Below are 16,005 nucleotides of genomic sequence, written 5' to 3'. Positions count from 1 at the left end.
AAAAATCTCTCACAGGAGGTTGAAGCATGTTTCCTTAGACTTTACTTTAGACTTGAGAAATATAGCACAGAAACAGGCCCTTTGGCCCACCGAGTGTGCGCTAATCAGCAATCACCCCATACATTACAACTACCCTACACACGAGGGACAATTTACAATTGTAAGCCGATTAACCTAGCAACCTGTACGTATTTGGAGTGTGGGAGAAAAGCAGAGCATCCGGAGAAAACCCACGAGGTCACAGGGAGAACATACAAACTCCATGCAGACAGTACGCGTAGTCCGGATCACACCCAGGACTCTGGCGCTGTAGGGCAACTCTACCGCTACGCCACTTCCCATCCCTTAAGGTTTTAAGCTTTGCACATCAGTAACCCATGTTGCTTTTGGCTAAACCTTTCACAATTTAACTCCCCACCTAAGGCCCGCTGTAATTGGATTTGCCAAGAGAAACATAGAAACATAGAAAATAGGTGCAGGAGTAGGCCATTCGGCCCTTCGAGCCTGCACCGCCATTCAATATGATCATGGCTGATCATCCAACTCAGTATCCTGTACCTGCCTTCTCTCCATACCCCCTGATCTCTCTTTTCCTATTTCTGCAGGCAGGAAAAAACAGTTCCCTGTTTCATTGTCTGTCCCTTCCACGAGTTAAAATAACAACTGGAAAATATTAGATTAAAAAAATGATGGGATTGATTTAAGAGGTAGGGTTCACCAGGCACCAAGTCACAAGAAGCAAGATGCTGCCAAGTGAACTTTTCGAACAATTCTAAATGCACTGATTTGAGTTCTAATTGATCAATAAACCATTCAGAGGGACCAAGATGATGAAAGCTTTTTATAGACAAACATTAAAACATAATTGCCCAGTCGTAAGAGTTGCCCATTGAAGCTGAAAGCTTCCTTCAGATCAATGAACTGAGCTGGGGACTTTGCTGAAAATGTCAATTTAGATGACTAGAAGCTCTATAGGGCAGAGAATTACTGAGCTGAAGGGACATCCAGACAGTCACTGTGGAATTAGTGTGAAAAGGAGCGGAAGAACACCAGGAAAGAAACCAAAGACTTATCTTAAATTGTGATAAACAGGTTTGAAAATTGGGCCACAGAAGGCAAGCAAATCATGGGGACATATTTTCAGTGACTGAACTGGAAAACAAATTACTCTGAATTTGTATTTAACCAAAAGCAGACCTAAAGCACATTTGAGTAATGTGTACATTGTTTATTTTCTTAAAAGACCAAAACAAGTAGAGAAGTATTAGAGAAGGCACACGATGGAACCACATGTGCCTTCTCTAATTGTGTTTCACAGTGTTCACAAACTCTGCATTCGATCCAGACTTTCCAGAAAGGATGCACTTTCCCATGCAAAAGGTGGCAGTAATGTTGAATATACTTCTGCAAATAGCAGTTGATATTGGGTTATTGTAATTTTAACTCTGATTTTTATTAAGCATGACTGAAAATGGGACAAGGGCATACTGATCTTCCCCATGCGGTCCAGAGGCAGGAGGACTGTCCATGTACCTGGTCCCATTTTCCCCCAATACCTGATATCCCACATCATTGGAGCTACAAGGATGTACGGTAACCCTGACACCCTCTGTTCCTTTTTTCTGATCCACCCAGGTCCTCTCACACGCATTTCCTTCCAAACCACCACCCAACCCTTTTCAACCTGGATCCATTCGCCTATCACCCACATAATCTAATGGATCCTCTTTTCCCTTCCCGTACATGTCCCATCTGCCTACCATCCTTCCTTCCTTCCTTCCTTCCTTACTGAGCTCTACTTATCAACTTCTGCTTTCTTCACTCATCCCACTCCCCCACTGCCCATCAACCCCTCCTCATCTGCATCCAGCGTGCCCGCTTTTTATCCCACATCATCTACCAAATCTCTTCTGTACTCCTTCCAGGAGTTTGGCATCCTTCCTACAACTGTTTGTGGGATAACTGTGCAGATGTCCTGGTAATGTGAAAGCTACTTCGGACATGAACCAGGCACTTTCCATTAACTGTCTCCAAAATGTGGTTCAGTCAAACATCTTAGAGTTGACGTGTTACTGAAAGCACTCTTTCACATTGAGGGGCTGTACTTGGGGTGGGAGATTGCAACCTTCACGTGGTCCGCCCTGTTTCGACGAATGCAATCAACCTGGCGTGCACAATCAAATAGAACAAGTTGTCCTACAAATTTAGACTGTGCATGCCATACGCAAGAAGAAGAGGGGCTGTACTGAAATCACCCACCTGTACTATGAACGGAATGGAGGCAAAACTCCACACCACTAATATATTATATGGTCCGAGAGGGTATCAAGTGCTCCAGTGAGTCACCAGGGAAAACAAACATCATTCCGTGCCTTCAGTAGGAATAATAGATATGACCAGCAATCAGAGAAACAGGAAAACAAGCAACGTTCCGAGGTTGGCCAATCATCCGTCTGCAATAAAAGCTGACAGAGATAAACTGGGGAAGAGGTGGTGAACAGACTTTTAAAAAAAGTAATCAAATTATAAAAGCAAGCAGATTGCCAGTGTTCTTGGACCAAGCTTTATTTGAGTTCCATTAATGTATGTCCTGGGGTCAAGGAAAGAGCATTCATGTCGTGGCCCTCTTTCCACCAATCTTACCACCACCACGCACAAGAAGCGCAAGACAGACACCATTGTGCAGATGCCGAGAAGTGTGTTCAGCTCTGGCTGAACAACTTCTAATCTTGTGTGTGGACTCGATAAGAAGCATGTAAGTCCTATCTCTATTTGAGCATTACAGAATACTTACCTGTACACTGGTCAAAGAGCAGCAGGGAAAGATAGGTGGGCACAATAAAACTTGGATGTTCAAGGGAGATTTTTAGTGTTCATGCAGCAATATGGCAAATACAGCATGATAAGGACCATAGCAAATGTATCTCTTCAAGTGCAAGGGGTGTTATAGTTAAAATGGTATTGTTCCCCCCACAGCACAACTTGATAGTTTTCTATGAAAATAATATCATTTACTCATAGTTCCAACATTAGAGTTTAGTCATCTTTTAATCATTTAAATAATGTGGGGTCTTAAACCCAGTTGCATACACCTTTTTCCAAGTACTGATGCATAAAAAAACATGAGATTCTGACAAGGAATTACTCCAGAGTCTGGTGTACAGAGCAGGAACACTTCAAAACCGGACAAATTAAAACCAAATAAAACTCACACCGTGTTTTTCATAAGTTGGGCAGAGGTAAAAGAGAAACATTAGAACATCATTGTTTTCCCCCCTCAGTGAAAAAGTTTACTACACTGGTGTTTCAGGGAAGGAAGAGGCTATTTACGATCAGTCTTCGAAGCACTGCCCCTGTTCTTGTCCTTTTCACTTCAAGGGAGAAGGTTTGGAGTAAGAAAGGCATTGCTCATATTCCATCAAGAAAGGCATTTTTTAAAACAACATATTTTATAACAATATGAAACCCCAAACACTGTAGAGCCTGTGAAGTATTCTTGAGATGCACTTGCTGCTGCATGTTATGGCAGTAATTCAGCTTGCAGCCCACTCTCCGGCTCCAGAAACAGTCAGTGCAGTTACGGTGGCTCCAGTGATCAGGTGCCCATTGCTGAGGTCCCACGGGCAGGCTGCTCGAGCCAAACCCTGCCAAACCAGTGGCACCTACCACATGGCGCGCTGGATCCCGGACATCTGGTTGTGGTCAGCGAGGTGACGGAACATGATCCGGCTGAGGCGCCATCTGCGCTTGACCCCTCGCGGACGCGAGGTGAGGACGCAGCGATTATGGATCCGGACGGGACAGCTGTCCCTTGGCAGAGCTGCAATCTCCTGGTCGGCAACCTCCTGTGGGAACACACCACCAGATTGAGTAAAGTGCACAGAATCACTGACCCTCACAGCAACCTACAGCAAGGTCACACCACTGGCCTGGATTCAGTGCAAAATATTTGTGCTGGAATGTCATCTCTCCCTGTACGACCTAACTATCCCCAGCCTACAATCCTCCTGATCTTCCTTCTACTGGTCTCTGGCCTTTTTCTGCAATAGCGACACAGTGGCGTAGCAGGAAGAGCCGCTGCCTCACGACATCAGAGACCCAGGTTCAATCCTGACCTCGGGTGCGGTCTGTGTAGAGTTTGCACATTCTTCCTGTCACCATATGAGGTTCCTCCGAGTGCTATGGTTTCCTACTAAAGATGTGTGGGTGCGTAGGGTAATTGCCCACTGTAAATTGCCCCTAGTATGTAGGGAGTGCATAGAAAGTGGAATAACATAGAACTAGTATGAATGGGTGATCAATATTCAGCATGGACTTGGTGGGCTGATGGGGCCCGTTTCCATAATTCCTTCATCCCATTAGCCTCGGTGTCCTATCCCCAGAGCTCTTGGGCCTGAGCCTGTTTCCATTTCCCCTTTAAGATTCTCCTTTACCTCCTACCTCTACCTCAGCTAAGCTTTTGATCACGTGCTGTAATATCTTGCGTCAATGTGTCAAACTGTGACAACCTTTTGCTAGGTAACGCTCCTGTGAAATATCTTGACAGGTTTTATGCAAACCTGCTACTTAAAAGCAAGTTGTTGTTGTAAAAATTAGAAAGTATAAGGTAAGTCTGTTGAAGCGCTCCTCATGTGAAAAGCCACCTTCTTTACAGAGATCGATCTGCTGAACCTTCCATGAACTTCATCTACTGCAAGTAGATCCTTCCTCAGGAAGAGAGATGTAGGGTGGTGGTACCTAATTTCAGCAGCCACTGGTTGTCCTCCAGGATGCACCGAGCTACAGCCTGGTCCATGCCGGCACAGAGACTCTTACGGCAGCGGTGCAACGCTTCCGACGGCCCGGGACTCTTGCACTGAGGCTGCTCCATGGCCGGAGCTGCAGCGAGCGACTCGCAAGCCGGCAAACACTCGCCAGCCCCGGCTCTCCGTCCGCATCAGCCCCCGCCGCTGCTTCTGCTTCCATCCCTCCCTCCGCCCCGGCTCTCCAACACCCGCGGCCCATGCAGTTGATATTAGTTTTGAAATTCTCGTTGATCACAGAATTTCTCACGACAGAGCGTGAGAAATTCTGTGATCAGCGTGAGAAATGGGCGAAATGCGTGAGTCTCACGTTCAATGCGTGAGAGTTGGCAGCTCTACTCAAAATGACCCATTTATTTCTACAAAAGAAGGCCCCTTCCTGACTTTAAACCTGAAGGGCCAAGACCTAATTTTAAGCTCATGTTGTTTTGTTGTGGAATCCTCCACCATAAGAAACAGCTTGAATCAGTTCAACGATGGAAATATTTTTTACTGACATCTCATTTTGCCTTCAATATTTTCTCATTTCAGATTTTTCAGTACAAGAGTTAATGATGCATCATGTGGCTTCATTCGATAAATACTGACCTCTTCTGGTTCTGATCTGCAGTTAAACAAAAGACAAATGGTAGATCTCTTCAATTGTTATGGTGTATAAATGCTGTCAGCCGAATAGAGCAGCTTCCATTGTAGGTCAGGCTACCTGCATACAGCCAATAGACAATTGAAGATGTAACTTGGAGGTTAGGTACAAGGCCACATATTAAAGGCCAGGATTCGCTGTCCACATAACTGAAACGCAGTGGACTGGACTGTTTCTCGGCCTCCTTCTAACCCTTTCGGTTACTTTTGAGGTTTTGTTCCAAGGTGATCATGTGCTGGGAATTGATACTGATGTGAAGAAAATCAAGGGATTATGGGGCATGTAGGAAAATACCAATGAGGTAATAGCTCAGCTATGGCCTGCCTACAAAGCATTTCTGCATGTGCCAGAACAATGACGAAAAAAGGGATTTTAAAGAACATGGAAATAAAATCATGAGTTTTAACAGTCTGCTTGCTAATTAGTGCATTAACTCTAACCACACACATGGGCAGCAATGGTTCTATTTTTATACAGCTCATAAACAACTTTATAAAAACTATTCAAATTTGGCAACACTCAGGAGTTTTCACAATACAGATCTGAACAGTGAATTTTCATTTTCTAACATGTCCTGACCTATGCCATCTTTGCTACCGTGAACAAGACAACATCGAACGTGTGAATGGGTGACTGATATGTGTAGGTATGTTACAAAACTTACCTTCAGCGGTGCTGCAGTTCTGCCGCTGCCCATGTGCGCGACCTTTGGCGCCTTTGAGAGGGGGGCGGGTTTAAAATGCGATTTTTCTGCAGCCTATTCAAATCGATCTCTGTTAGGCTGTTTAGTTGCTAAAGAAAAATCGTTCCGACTGCCGTTTTATTAAGTTTATTAAAATTAGCGCTGGATAATTTAATTGTTAGAGTAAATTAAAAATCATCTTCTAAATCCGTAACATTTTTAATACTGAAGATATGAAAGTGAATTAGATGTCAAATTAAACTTCTTTTTATGCTTTATCTGATGGGATAAATTGCAGACTTGATTTTAAAAATCTCAACATTTTGTAACATTGCTAATATGTGCACTCTGTGGGCCAAAGAGCTAAATCTCTGAGGAACAAACTCATGGATCCACACAACCCACAAGAGACACGCATTCATCTTTCCTCAATCTCGCTGCTCAAGAATCTTGGAACTTCTAACAGCAGTGTAGAAGGAGCTCTGATACAAAGAGCATCACACACCACCCTCGCAGAGTAAGTCAGGATGGGCAATCAAAGTCAACCTTGCTTCCTGCATCAGACGTGTAATGGTCAAATAGGTCTAATGGATGTGTGGTGGGAAAAAAAGGCCTGCTTCTATGCTACAGGATCTCTGAAGAGACTGCCATTTTGACCTGGGACTGTGTTAGGTGCATTATTAAAGCATTATTTCGATCCAACTTAATTCACCGCTTCTCCAAACTCCAGCCAGAAAATCAAAACAGAAACTCAGCAAAACAGTTAACAGTCCCTTGATATGTAATACACATTTCAGTATACCCCACTATCTGTGTTTGATCAGACCTGCAGTTCCTTTGGTAAGATAGTGTTTTTCCGAATTGCATTGAGTCGCCGCCTCTCATCTGCAAAGTCAAAAGCCATCTTCCTCCTTTTCACATCCCTCAGCATTCGCCAATCCACATAGTAATTCCGAACCGGTCCCGTGTTTCCTCCGGGAATCAATGCCAACAACTACAAAGGAAGAAATATTAGCATTATGTAACTGAAAATTATTCTGCCACATGTGCTACAACAATAGGAAAATAAGCTTTAATCCAAATTCTAATGCATTCGCTTCAGAGATGGAAGACTCCACTGCACAAGCTTGCCTGTGATTTTCAAACAAATATGTCATGCTTAAGATGTATGTGCACATGAAAAAAAAACTACAGATCGGTGAGGAAAGAGTGGAGCGGTTGGTAAACTCCAAGGAAGAAAAACTACCCCAGGCTATGGCATTCTGTTACTGAGTACTGTTCAAAACCCAGACAGTTTGCAAGTCAAAAATGTATCCGTCTGGCAATATCTACATACTATTAAAAGTCTCGTCTTTTGTTTCTACGAGTGTGTCTATGATGGTATCTACGCCAAAACGGTACACTGGAGCGCTAAAACTTATGTAGAACCGTACTCAGCTTTTTCCCGTCGTCGCCCTTATCAAGTTTCCTTCAGATTTGATGTTATATCAAAGTTATTGATATTTAAAGGTTTAAAAAAGCCAACTTAAAAAAATATTTTTACTGCTAAATCATTGCAGCCCCACCTTACAACAAACTTCCATATAAAGTTGCAATCCAGGAACACTCTGTGCTGCCACCAAATTTTAATCTGAATGGAATCTCAGTCCCCTGACATTTGCAACAATGTTGCCATCATACATTTACTCCTGCTCCTGCCAGCACAGGAGGGGAGGGGCCAGGGGAAGTGGAAGTGTAATTGGAAGTGTTGGGGGAGGCAGGGGAAGTGCAGTTGGAATTTGTTTAAGTCCAGTACTGGGGGAGGCAGGGGAGTGGTGAAATCTTATGTAACTGAACGGGTTGCAATGGGGGAACCAGGCCTCCCATGGGGGCTATGGGTGAGTGGTGGAATATTGCGATGGGGGAATGGGTTGCGTTGGGGGACCAGGCTCCCGCTTGACAGGGACACAACGGGTCCCACTTACTCCAATATTTAAATAAAAAGATGAGCCAACCGAGAAGGCTGCAGCCCTGCAAATCCATCCCGTTGGGCTCCCAAATTCTCGGACTTGTGTACGGGCTGTACAGAGGTTGGGTGTTCATACCTGGGGAGGGCCAACACATCCAATGTCAGCAAGCTTCAGAGGTTGGGAGGGTGAGGAGAAAGAGATGAAATCCAGCACTGGACAGGAGGAACAAACCCAGGGGGGAAGGTCAGGGGACTGTGGGATATCCGGAGGCTGGGAGGAAGGGAAACCTGGGTGGGAGATTAGGTGGCAAGGAGACCCTGGGCAGGAGGTCAGGGTGCAAAGAGACCTTGGTTAGCAGACCAAGGACCACGGAGACCCTTGGTGCGTGCTACATCAGGGGATGGGTGGCCCTGGGTAGGAAGCCTGGGGGTGAGGAGACATTAGGTGAGTCAAGAAGCAAGGAGAGATTGGTTAGGAGGTGAGGGGTGGAGGAGACTCTGCGTGGGGAGTGAGGGAGACTCTCTGTTGGTCAGGGTGCGAGGAGACCCTGGGTAAGAGATTAGGAAGCGAGGAAAGTCTGGTTGGGAGGTGAGGGGTTCGAGCAGACTCTGGTTGGAAAATGAGGAGACCCCGTGTGGGTCAGGAGGAGATGAGACTGGGTTGGAGGAGAGGGGACCCTGGTTGGTTTCCCCACGTGGCCAATGAAAAGAAACAGCACACCCCTCAGTGCTGGTTGGGAGGTGAGATCTGGTTGGGGGGTCAGGAGATCTGGTTGAGGGGTGAGGAGATCTGGTTGGGGGGTAAGGAGATCCTGGTTGGGAGGTGAGGAGATCCTGGTTGGGAAGTGAGGAGATCTGGTTGGGAGGTGAGGAGATCTGGGTGTGAGGTGAGGAGATCTGGTTGGGGGGATTTAAGATCTGGTTGGGAAGTGAGGAAATCTGGTTGGGGGAGGTGAGGAGATCTAGTTGGGGGGTGAGGAGATCTGGTTGGGGGTGAGGAGATCCTGGTTGGGGAATGAGGAGATCTGGTTGGGGAAGTGAGGAGATCCTGGTTGGGGAAGTGAGGAGATCTGATTGGGGAGGTGAGGAGATCTGATTGGGGAGGTGAGGAGATCTGGTTGGGGGTGAGGAGATCTGGTTGGGGAAGTGAGGAGATCTGGTTGGGGGGGGGGGTGAGGAGATCTGATTGGGAAGTGAGGAGATCCTGGTTGGGGGATGAGGAGATCTGGTTGAGGGGTGAGGAGATCTAGTTGAGGGGTGAGGAGGTCTGGTTGGGGGGGGGTGAGGAGATCTGGTTGGGGGGTGAGATCTGATTGGGGGGGTGAGGAGATCGTGGTTGAAGGTCAGGGGGTAGAAGTGTGTATCAGTGGCGGCCCGGGATCAGCACAGAAGCCCCGTCCTCCCCCCTGCCCCGGCCCCGCGGCCCCGCGCCCCGCTTGCTCAGTCACCTGGCGCCCGGCGCTGTGGATGAGGCCCAGGGCTCGGCTCCACGCCGCCATGTCCGCGTCCGCTGCGCGTCCCCGCTCCAGAGAGCAGAGCAAAGCAAAGCGAAGCGCGTCCGGGACCGCCTTCCCCAGGCGGCCAATGAGAAAAACACCAACAGCCCGCAGAGCCAAGATACTAGAGGAGCCGAGCAGCTGCAATCCCGGCGTGGATGAGACCGGAGCCCGTGGCCACGGGGATCTGCCGGCCGGTGTTACTTGTCCGGATCTAGCGCACAGAGTGAGGGAGCGGACTGGACTGCAGGTTACTGTGTCCTGTGCCAAACGTCTGCAGCAGCAGCAGCCCGTGGTAAATGTGCGTTGCAAAAGAAAAACTGGCCTGCATTTATTCAAAACATCGCCACAGAGCGTCCTTTGCAGCACAAGACTGGTCCATGTTTAGTCATATCCTTGTTTGTCCCATTTCCGCGCCTCCAACCTCCTGAAACGTCCACTCCATTCCAACCCCTTGTCCTTTAACTCCAGTCTCCTACTTCTCAGTCCATTCCTGCCCCCCATCCCATTGAGAGTCCCAGTCTGCTGCCCTTCCAAACAGCTGACTCCTGGTCCATCAGAACCTGATCTCCGTTACGGTGCTCTGTCCTTTCCCTGGTTAAATCCTCTGACCCTGGCTTCACTAATCCTTGTGTTAAAAAACAAACTGCAGTTGGAACTCAGCAGTGTCTGTGGAGGGATCAGCCACGATTGAATGGCGGGCTAGACTTGATGGAACGAATGGCCTAATTCTGCTCTTAGAATTTATGGACGATGTTTCAAGTTGATCCCCTTCATACTACCCCCACAGTAGCTGCGACCTCACTGGATCTCCACAATGCGCTGGGCAACTTGGAACAGAAATGTCAGGCAGTTCTTCATCAACTACAGCTCGGCATTGAACACCATCATCAGTTTATGTTTAGTTTATCAGTTTTAGTTTATCGTCACCTGTCATCTATTTAAACTTATCAAACTTAATCAACTGGGTCTCTGCTCGTCCCTATGCAACTTTACTGGATCCTTGGTTTCTCATTGGCAGACCTCAAACTGTACGAATTTGCAACCACACCTCTTTGTTGATTATAATCATAAGGACACTTCATGGTTGCGTCTTCAGTCCTCTGACCAGAGGGCATAGCCTCAGAGTAAAAAGGACGCACCATTAGAAAGAAGATGAGGAGTTTAGTCAGAGGGTGGTGACTCTGTAGAATCTGGAATTCACGGCCACAGAAGGCTGCGGAGGCCGTGATTGGGTATTTTTAAGGCAAATTTTTGATTAGTATGAGTGTCAAGGGTTAGGGGGAGTCGGCAGGAGAATGGAATTGAGAGTGAAAGATAGATCAGCATTGATTGAATGGCAGAGTAGACTCGATGGGCCGAATGGCCAACTTCTGTTCCGCTGACTTATGAACTAAACCTAAATAGTAACTTACTTTACTTACTTGTGCAATCAAAGTCAAATGTAATGTTGTCCACTTATCTTTATGGCCAGTGGCAAGCTGACAAAAGTCGATCGAAGAATAGTACACATGAGGTTGGCTTGGCGGCGCAGTGGTAGAGTTGCTGCCTTACAGTGCCAGAGATCCGGGTTCGATCCTGACTAAGGGTGCTGTACGGGGTTTGTACGTTCTTCCTGTGACCTGCGTGGATTTTCTCCTGGAGCTCCGGTTTCCTCCCAGGTTTGTAGGCTAATTAGCTTTGATACAATTGTAAATTGTCCCTAGTGTGTAGTGTAGGATAATGTTAGTGTGTGAGGATTGCTGGTCAGTGTGGGCTCAGTAGGCTGAGGGCCCTGTTCCGCACTGTATCTCTTCACTAAAATAAAGAGAGATAACTTCAGACTCGTGGCTTTACAAAATGCATAATTAAGGTCCATTCTAAATTGGCAGCAACGGTTTATTTCCGGGGGTTTTGCTCACTATCCATGGTCTGACCAGTGAAGGGGACAATGCAACACTCTGCCTACCTTGACATCATAATCACCACTACATTGCATCACTGGTAATACCAGGTCAGCCTGCAAGGAGTAACCGGCAACATCATGAATTGCTCTGTGTGATCCCGCATGCCTGACATGGAACCCAGCACCCTGCCGACTGTGGAGATCATGTCCCCAGTGAAGATGAGCCTGGTGGATGTCAGCAAGATCTTCTCCAAGCTGCAGCCCAGAAATCAGGACGACAATGCAGAAATAAATCAAATCAACCAGGCCGTGACCAGAAACGATGCCAGCCTTTTGGATGACCTCTTGTCTCAGGAGCGTTACGGTCGTCTGATCAATAACCGGAGTGGCTGGGGTGTCCCGGGTACTCCCCTCCGTTTGGCCGCCTCGAAAGGTCACCTAGGCTGCCTGGAGGTGCTCCTGAGGCATGGTGCCGAGGTGGACAGTCTAGATGTTAAGGCTCAGACCCCTCTCTTCACGGCCGTCAGTGGCAGGCACTTGCATTGCGTCATAGCTTTGCTCAGGGCAGGGGCTAACCCAAACGGAAGCATCTACAACAACTGCTCGCCTGTACTCACCGCAGCCCGAGAGGGGGACATTGGGATCTTGAAAGCCCTGCTGGAGCACGGAGCTGAAGTCAACGTGCGCTCCAAGGTGCCAGACTGGGCTTCCAATGCTTGTGCTTGCAGTGGCCCTCTCTACCTTGCTTCAGTATACAGGCACTACGACTGCTTCAGGCAACTGCTCCTCTACGGTGCAGACCCCAACTACAACTGTACAGAGCAGAGGGTTTTGGCAAGGATCAAGCAACCAAAAACAGTTCTGGAAATGTGTCTCAGGTATGGCTGTGGGCCTCAGTATATCCAACTGCTCATAGACTTTGGGGCAAACCTTTACCTGCCTGGCCACGCTCCGGTCAAAAACACACAACAAAACAAAGCTGCCGAACTTCTGGTCCGAGCTACAGGTAAGAGCCACTTTCCCAGGAACTGCTGCAGTGAATGTGAACACCATTTAAACAGTGTTGTGGTTCATCCTACCGTTACTCTTAAAAGTCCCATCAAGATTGCGTCCCTTGTGAAGAGGCTGTCTGTATCCACACTGTATCTCTAAAGTCTAAAGTCAAATTGTTTTCTGTAGATTTCCCAGCTAGACAGAGAGGCTGGCTACCTCGGTCTGTGGAGAACAAGCAGCTCCAAGGGAGTGATCAGGGTCTGGTCACAGAGTGGGGATGGATTTGTTCTGATAGCCGAGGGGGGGGGGGGGGGGGGGTCGGAGGATTCTGATCTTACTGAGAACAAATGGTTTTGTGAGAAACTTTCAGGAATGATGAGAATTCAGAGCACCCCCTCAAAAAATCAAACGTCATCGTGGCATGTATAAAGGTCAATGTTTTAAAATTTCAAAACAGAGATTGATGAACTTTTATTAAGGTTATTGAAACATATAAGATTATTAAGGGATTGGACCCGCTAGAGGCAGGAAACATGTTCCAGATGTTGGGGGAGTCCAGAACCAGGGGCCACAGTTTAAGAATAAGGAGTAGGCCATTTAGAACGGAGATGAGGAAAAAAAATTTAACCCAAAGAATTGTGAATCTGTGGAATTCTCTGCCTCATACGGCAAGGGATATGGGGAGAAGGCAGGAACGGGGCACTGATTGTGGATGATCAGCCATGATCACATTGAATGGCGGTGCTGGCTCGAAGGGCCGAATGTCCTACTCCTGCACCTATTGTCTATTGTATGGAATCAAGGTGGTTGGATTGAATTATATTCCATTTAAATGGAGGAACAGGATTGGAGGGTTTAATGGCCTCAACTGTCCAGCAAATAGGATGGAATAATTGAATGCTGTACCTTATGTTAAGGAAGGAAAATTAATTATCATGTGATCCTCTTCTGATTACACTGCCCGTGCCCATTAAAACACCACTTGTGTATGTAAGCCAATTGACTGCAAACATGTGAGGAAGAGTTATCATGGTCAGGCCAGCTGGGAGGGATAATCTTCATGGAATATGTGCTGCCCTGATCAGTGCGGAGACTGCATTGAGTCACTCTCTCCGACATTACAGTTTGCTTCAATTCATTCGCTTTAGATTTCACATAGCTGACTCAAGGCAGAACTGTACAGTAGGTGATGTCACTGTCAAATAGGAATAGGAATAGGTGATGTCACTGTCAAATAGGAACTGCAGATGCTGGTATATACGGAAGACAGACACAAAGTGCTGGAGTAACTCAGCGGGTCAGGAAGCATCTATAGGGAAAAAGGACGGGTGGCGTTTCGGGTCGGGACCCATCTTCAGAGGGTAAAGGGGAGGGAACTGGAGGTAAGAAACAGCCAGAACAAAGTAGGACTGGCAACAGGGTAGGGTGGAGCCCATAATGGCCTATTGTTGGCTGGGGAAGATGTGACAATGAAGAGACACAAGGGTGCGAACAGTGGAACTAGTAGGACAACTAGAGTTGGGGTGGGGGAGAAGGGGGAGAGGGAATGTAAGAATTACTTGAAATTAGATAAATCAACATTCATACCGCTGGGTTGTAAGCTGTCCAAGTGAAATATGAGGTGCCGTTCCTCCCATTTGCATGTGGCCTAACTCTGACAGTGGAGGAGGCCCAGGACAGAAAGGTCAGTGGGAATGGGAAGGGGAGTTAAAATGTTTGGCAACCAGGAGATCACAAAGGCCAAGGCGGACTGAGCATAAGTGTTCGGCTAAACGATCGCTCAGTCTACGCTTGGTCTTGTCAATATATAGACATGCCCCGTGGACAAGTAATCTCTCGATGCATAACCAATTTACCACTGTGTCATTGGTTTCCAGCTCAGCCGAGACCCTTGATGTCACTAACCAGACTGGCCATTCGCAAGCACCTCAAAGTCATCGGCAGACTGCATTCCATTGACCAACTGGACATACCATCAATCCTGAGGAAATACTTGGACCATCAAACCTGAGAGGATTAGTGTAGTTCCATGCATCCTGGAAGCTGTGTGCACTCACTCACTACCTGCCTTACTGAGAGAAGGGGGGGGGGGGGGGGGGGGGGGGGGGGAGAAATCAACCCTACTTACACCAGGGTTCCTTGTCTCCCAACCCTTTTGTAGCTTGTAGCTTGGTTGTAATTGCCCCAGCCATCTGATTACAAGTAGAATTCCTTGAATCCATTCTATGTAGTAAGTTATTCTATAAGTTATAGTAAAATAATATATTTAAAGCAAGAGATACTTTCCATGTAAATTTCATAAGGCTTTGAAAGATTAGTGATAAAGAGTAAATTCTCTGACATTGGTCAGGGTCTGTGCATGAGCCTGTTTTATTTTGAAACACAAGTTGGCTACAAAGCAAAATCCAGTCTGGAAATTAGAATGTAACTATTCCACCACTCTAAAACATTGTGCTTAGTGCCAGAGCTAAATCAGGTCCCTCCAAGTCATTTCAAAACGAGCTGGCAATAATGTACAGTGGCAATAATAGACACAAAGTGCTGAAGTAACTCAACGGGGGTCAGGTAACATCACTGGAGGATATGGATAGGCACATTTAGGGTTGGGACCCTTCTTCAGACTGATTCTTGGGGTGGTGGGGAACAAGCTGGAAGAAAGGAGGGGCAGAACGAAGCTTAGCAGGATAGAGGTGATGGGGGAGGGGTATGTTGGACAGATGGTTGGACAAAGGCCAAAGATGAAAAGACGAGGTGTGAGAATTGTCAAGCTAGAGGAAGGAATATAGGTGTGAGGAGGGGGGGAAGGTATAAATAGTTGCAAATCTAGGTGGGGCACAGAGGAGGGGGGGGGGGGGGGGGGGGGGAAGGCGAGGGTAGACGGTTGAGAGAGGTGTAGCGCCAGTGTTAGGCAAAACGGTCGCCTAGTCTACACTTGGTCTCACCCACATCAGCTACACCGGATGCAGTAGATGATATTAGAGGAGGTGCACATGAACATTCACCTGGTGGAGTTCAGGGCTTCTGAGGGGACGTCAAAGAAGCTTTGCCAATGTGCTATTGTCATTTTGTGAATGGCCACAGTTTAGCACTAAAGTGAAGAGTGAATGCTCAGACGGGGTGCATCGGGTGCAGGTCAAGCAGGCTGCCCAGGCTTGGACGGTTCTGAGTTCTATTGGAGCTGCACTCATCCAGACAGGTGGAGAGGATTCCTTCACATTGCTGACTTGTGCCCTGTAAATTGTGAAGAGGTTTTGGGGAGGGTGAATCACTTGCCGCAGAATGTCCACCCAATGACTTGTGCCTGCAGCCACAGTATTGATATAGTTCTCAATTCCTTCAGTACCTGAGCCTTGGTGAGTTTGCTCAAGTTCTACACCAGAAGTGAAGATCAATTCCTCTTCTTCATCAAAGCATAAACCAGAGGCATCCAGAGACAAGGGCTGCGTTATGGGGGACTGAGCAAATTATCACAAAGTGACGAGGTGGGGGAAAGGGAACGTACATTGGCGCAAAGGGCGGCGCAATGGTAGCGTTGCTGCCTTCCAGCGCCTGACAC

At 47.2% G+C, this 16,005-nt stretch overlaps 2 protein-coding genes across 2 annotated transcripts; one reads left to right on the top strand and one right to left on the bottom strand.

The window, feature by feature from the left end:
• Nucleotides 1-3,029: 3,029 nt before the first annotated feature.
• On the bottom strand, nucleotides 3,030-10,161 carry mrps14 (mitochondrial ribosomal protein S14). Its single transcript, XM_033028358.1, has 3 exons — nucleotides 9,524-10,161; nucleotides 6,954-7,121; nucleotides 3,030-3,845 (listed from the first exon to the last, which is right to left on the bottom strand). Exons 1-3 carry the CDS (start codon nucleotides 9,572-9,574, stop codon nucleotides 3,663-3,665), a joined length of 402 nt encoding a protein of 133 aa, XP_032884249.1. The 5' UTR covers nucleotides 9,575-10,161; the 3' UTR covers nucleotides 3,030-3,662.
• Nucleotides 10,162-10,828: 667 nt separating this feature from the next.
• LOC116977684 (ankyrin repeat and SOCS box protein 12-like) lies at nucleotides 10,829-14,666 on the top strand. The gene is made up of 2 exons (XM_033028357.1): nucleotides 10,829-12,462; nucleotides 14,327-14,666. The coding sequence occupies exons 1-2, from the start codon at nucleotides 11,619-11,621 to the stop codon at nucleotides 14,458-14,460; spliced, it is 978 nt and encodes a 325-aa protein (XP_032884248.1). The 5' UTR covers nucleotides 10,829-11,618; the 3' UTR covers nucleotides 14,461-14,666.
• The last annotated feature ends 1,339 nt before the right edge of the window (nucleotides 14,667-16,005 follow it).

The sequence above is a fragment of the Amblyraja radiata genome, chromosome 10 (assembly GCF_010909765.2).
Source record: "Amblyraja radiata isolate CabotCenter1 chromosome 10, sAmbRad1.1.pri, whole genome shotgun sequence".
NCBI classification, from domain to species: domain Eukaryota; kingdom Metazoa; phylum Chordata; class Chondrichthyes; order Rajiformes; family Rajidae; genus Amblyraja; species Amblyraja radiata.
Note: the sequence above shows the minus strand (reverse complement) of the source record. Positions and strands in the feature narration are given on the sequence as shown.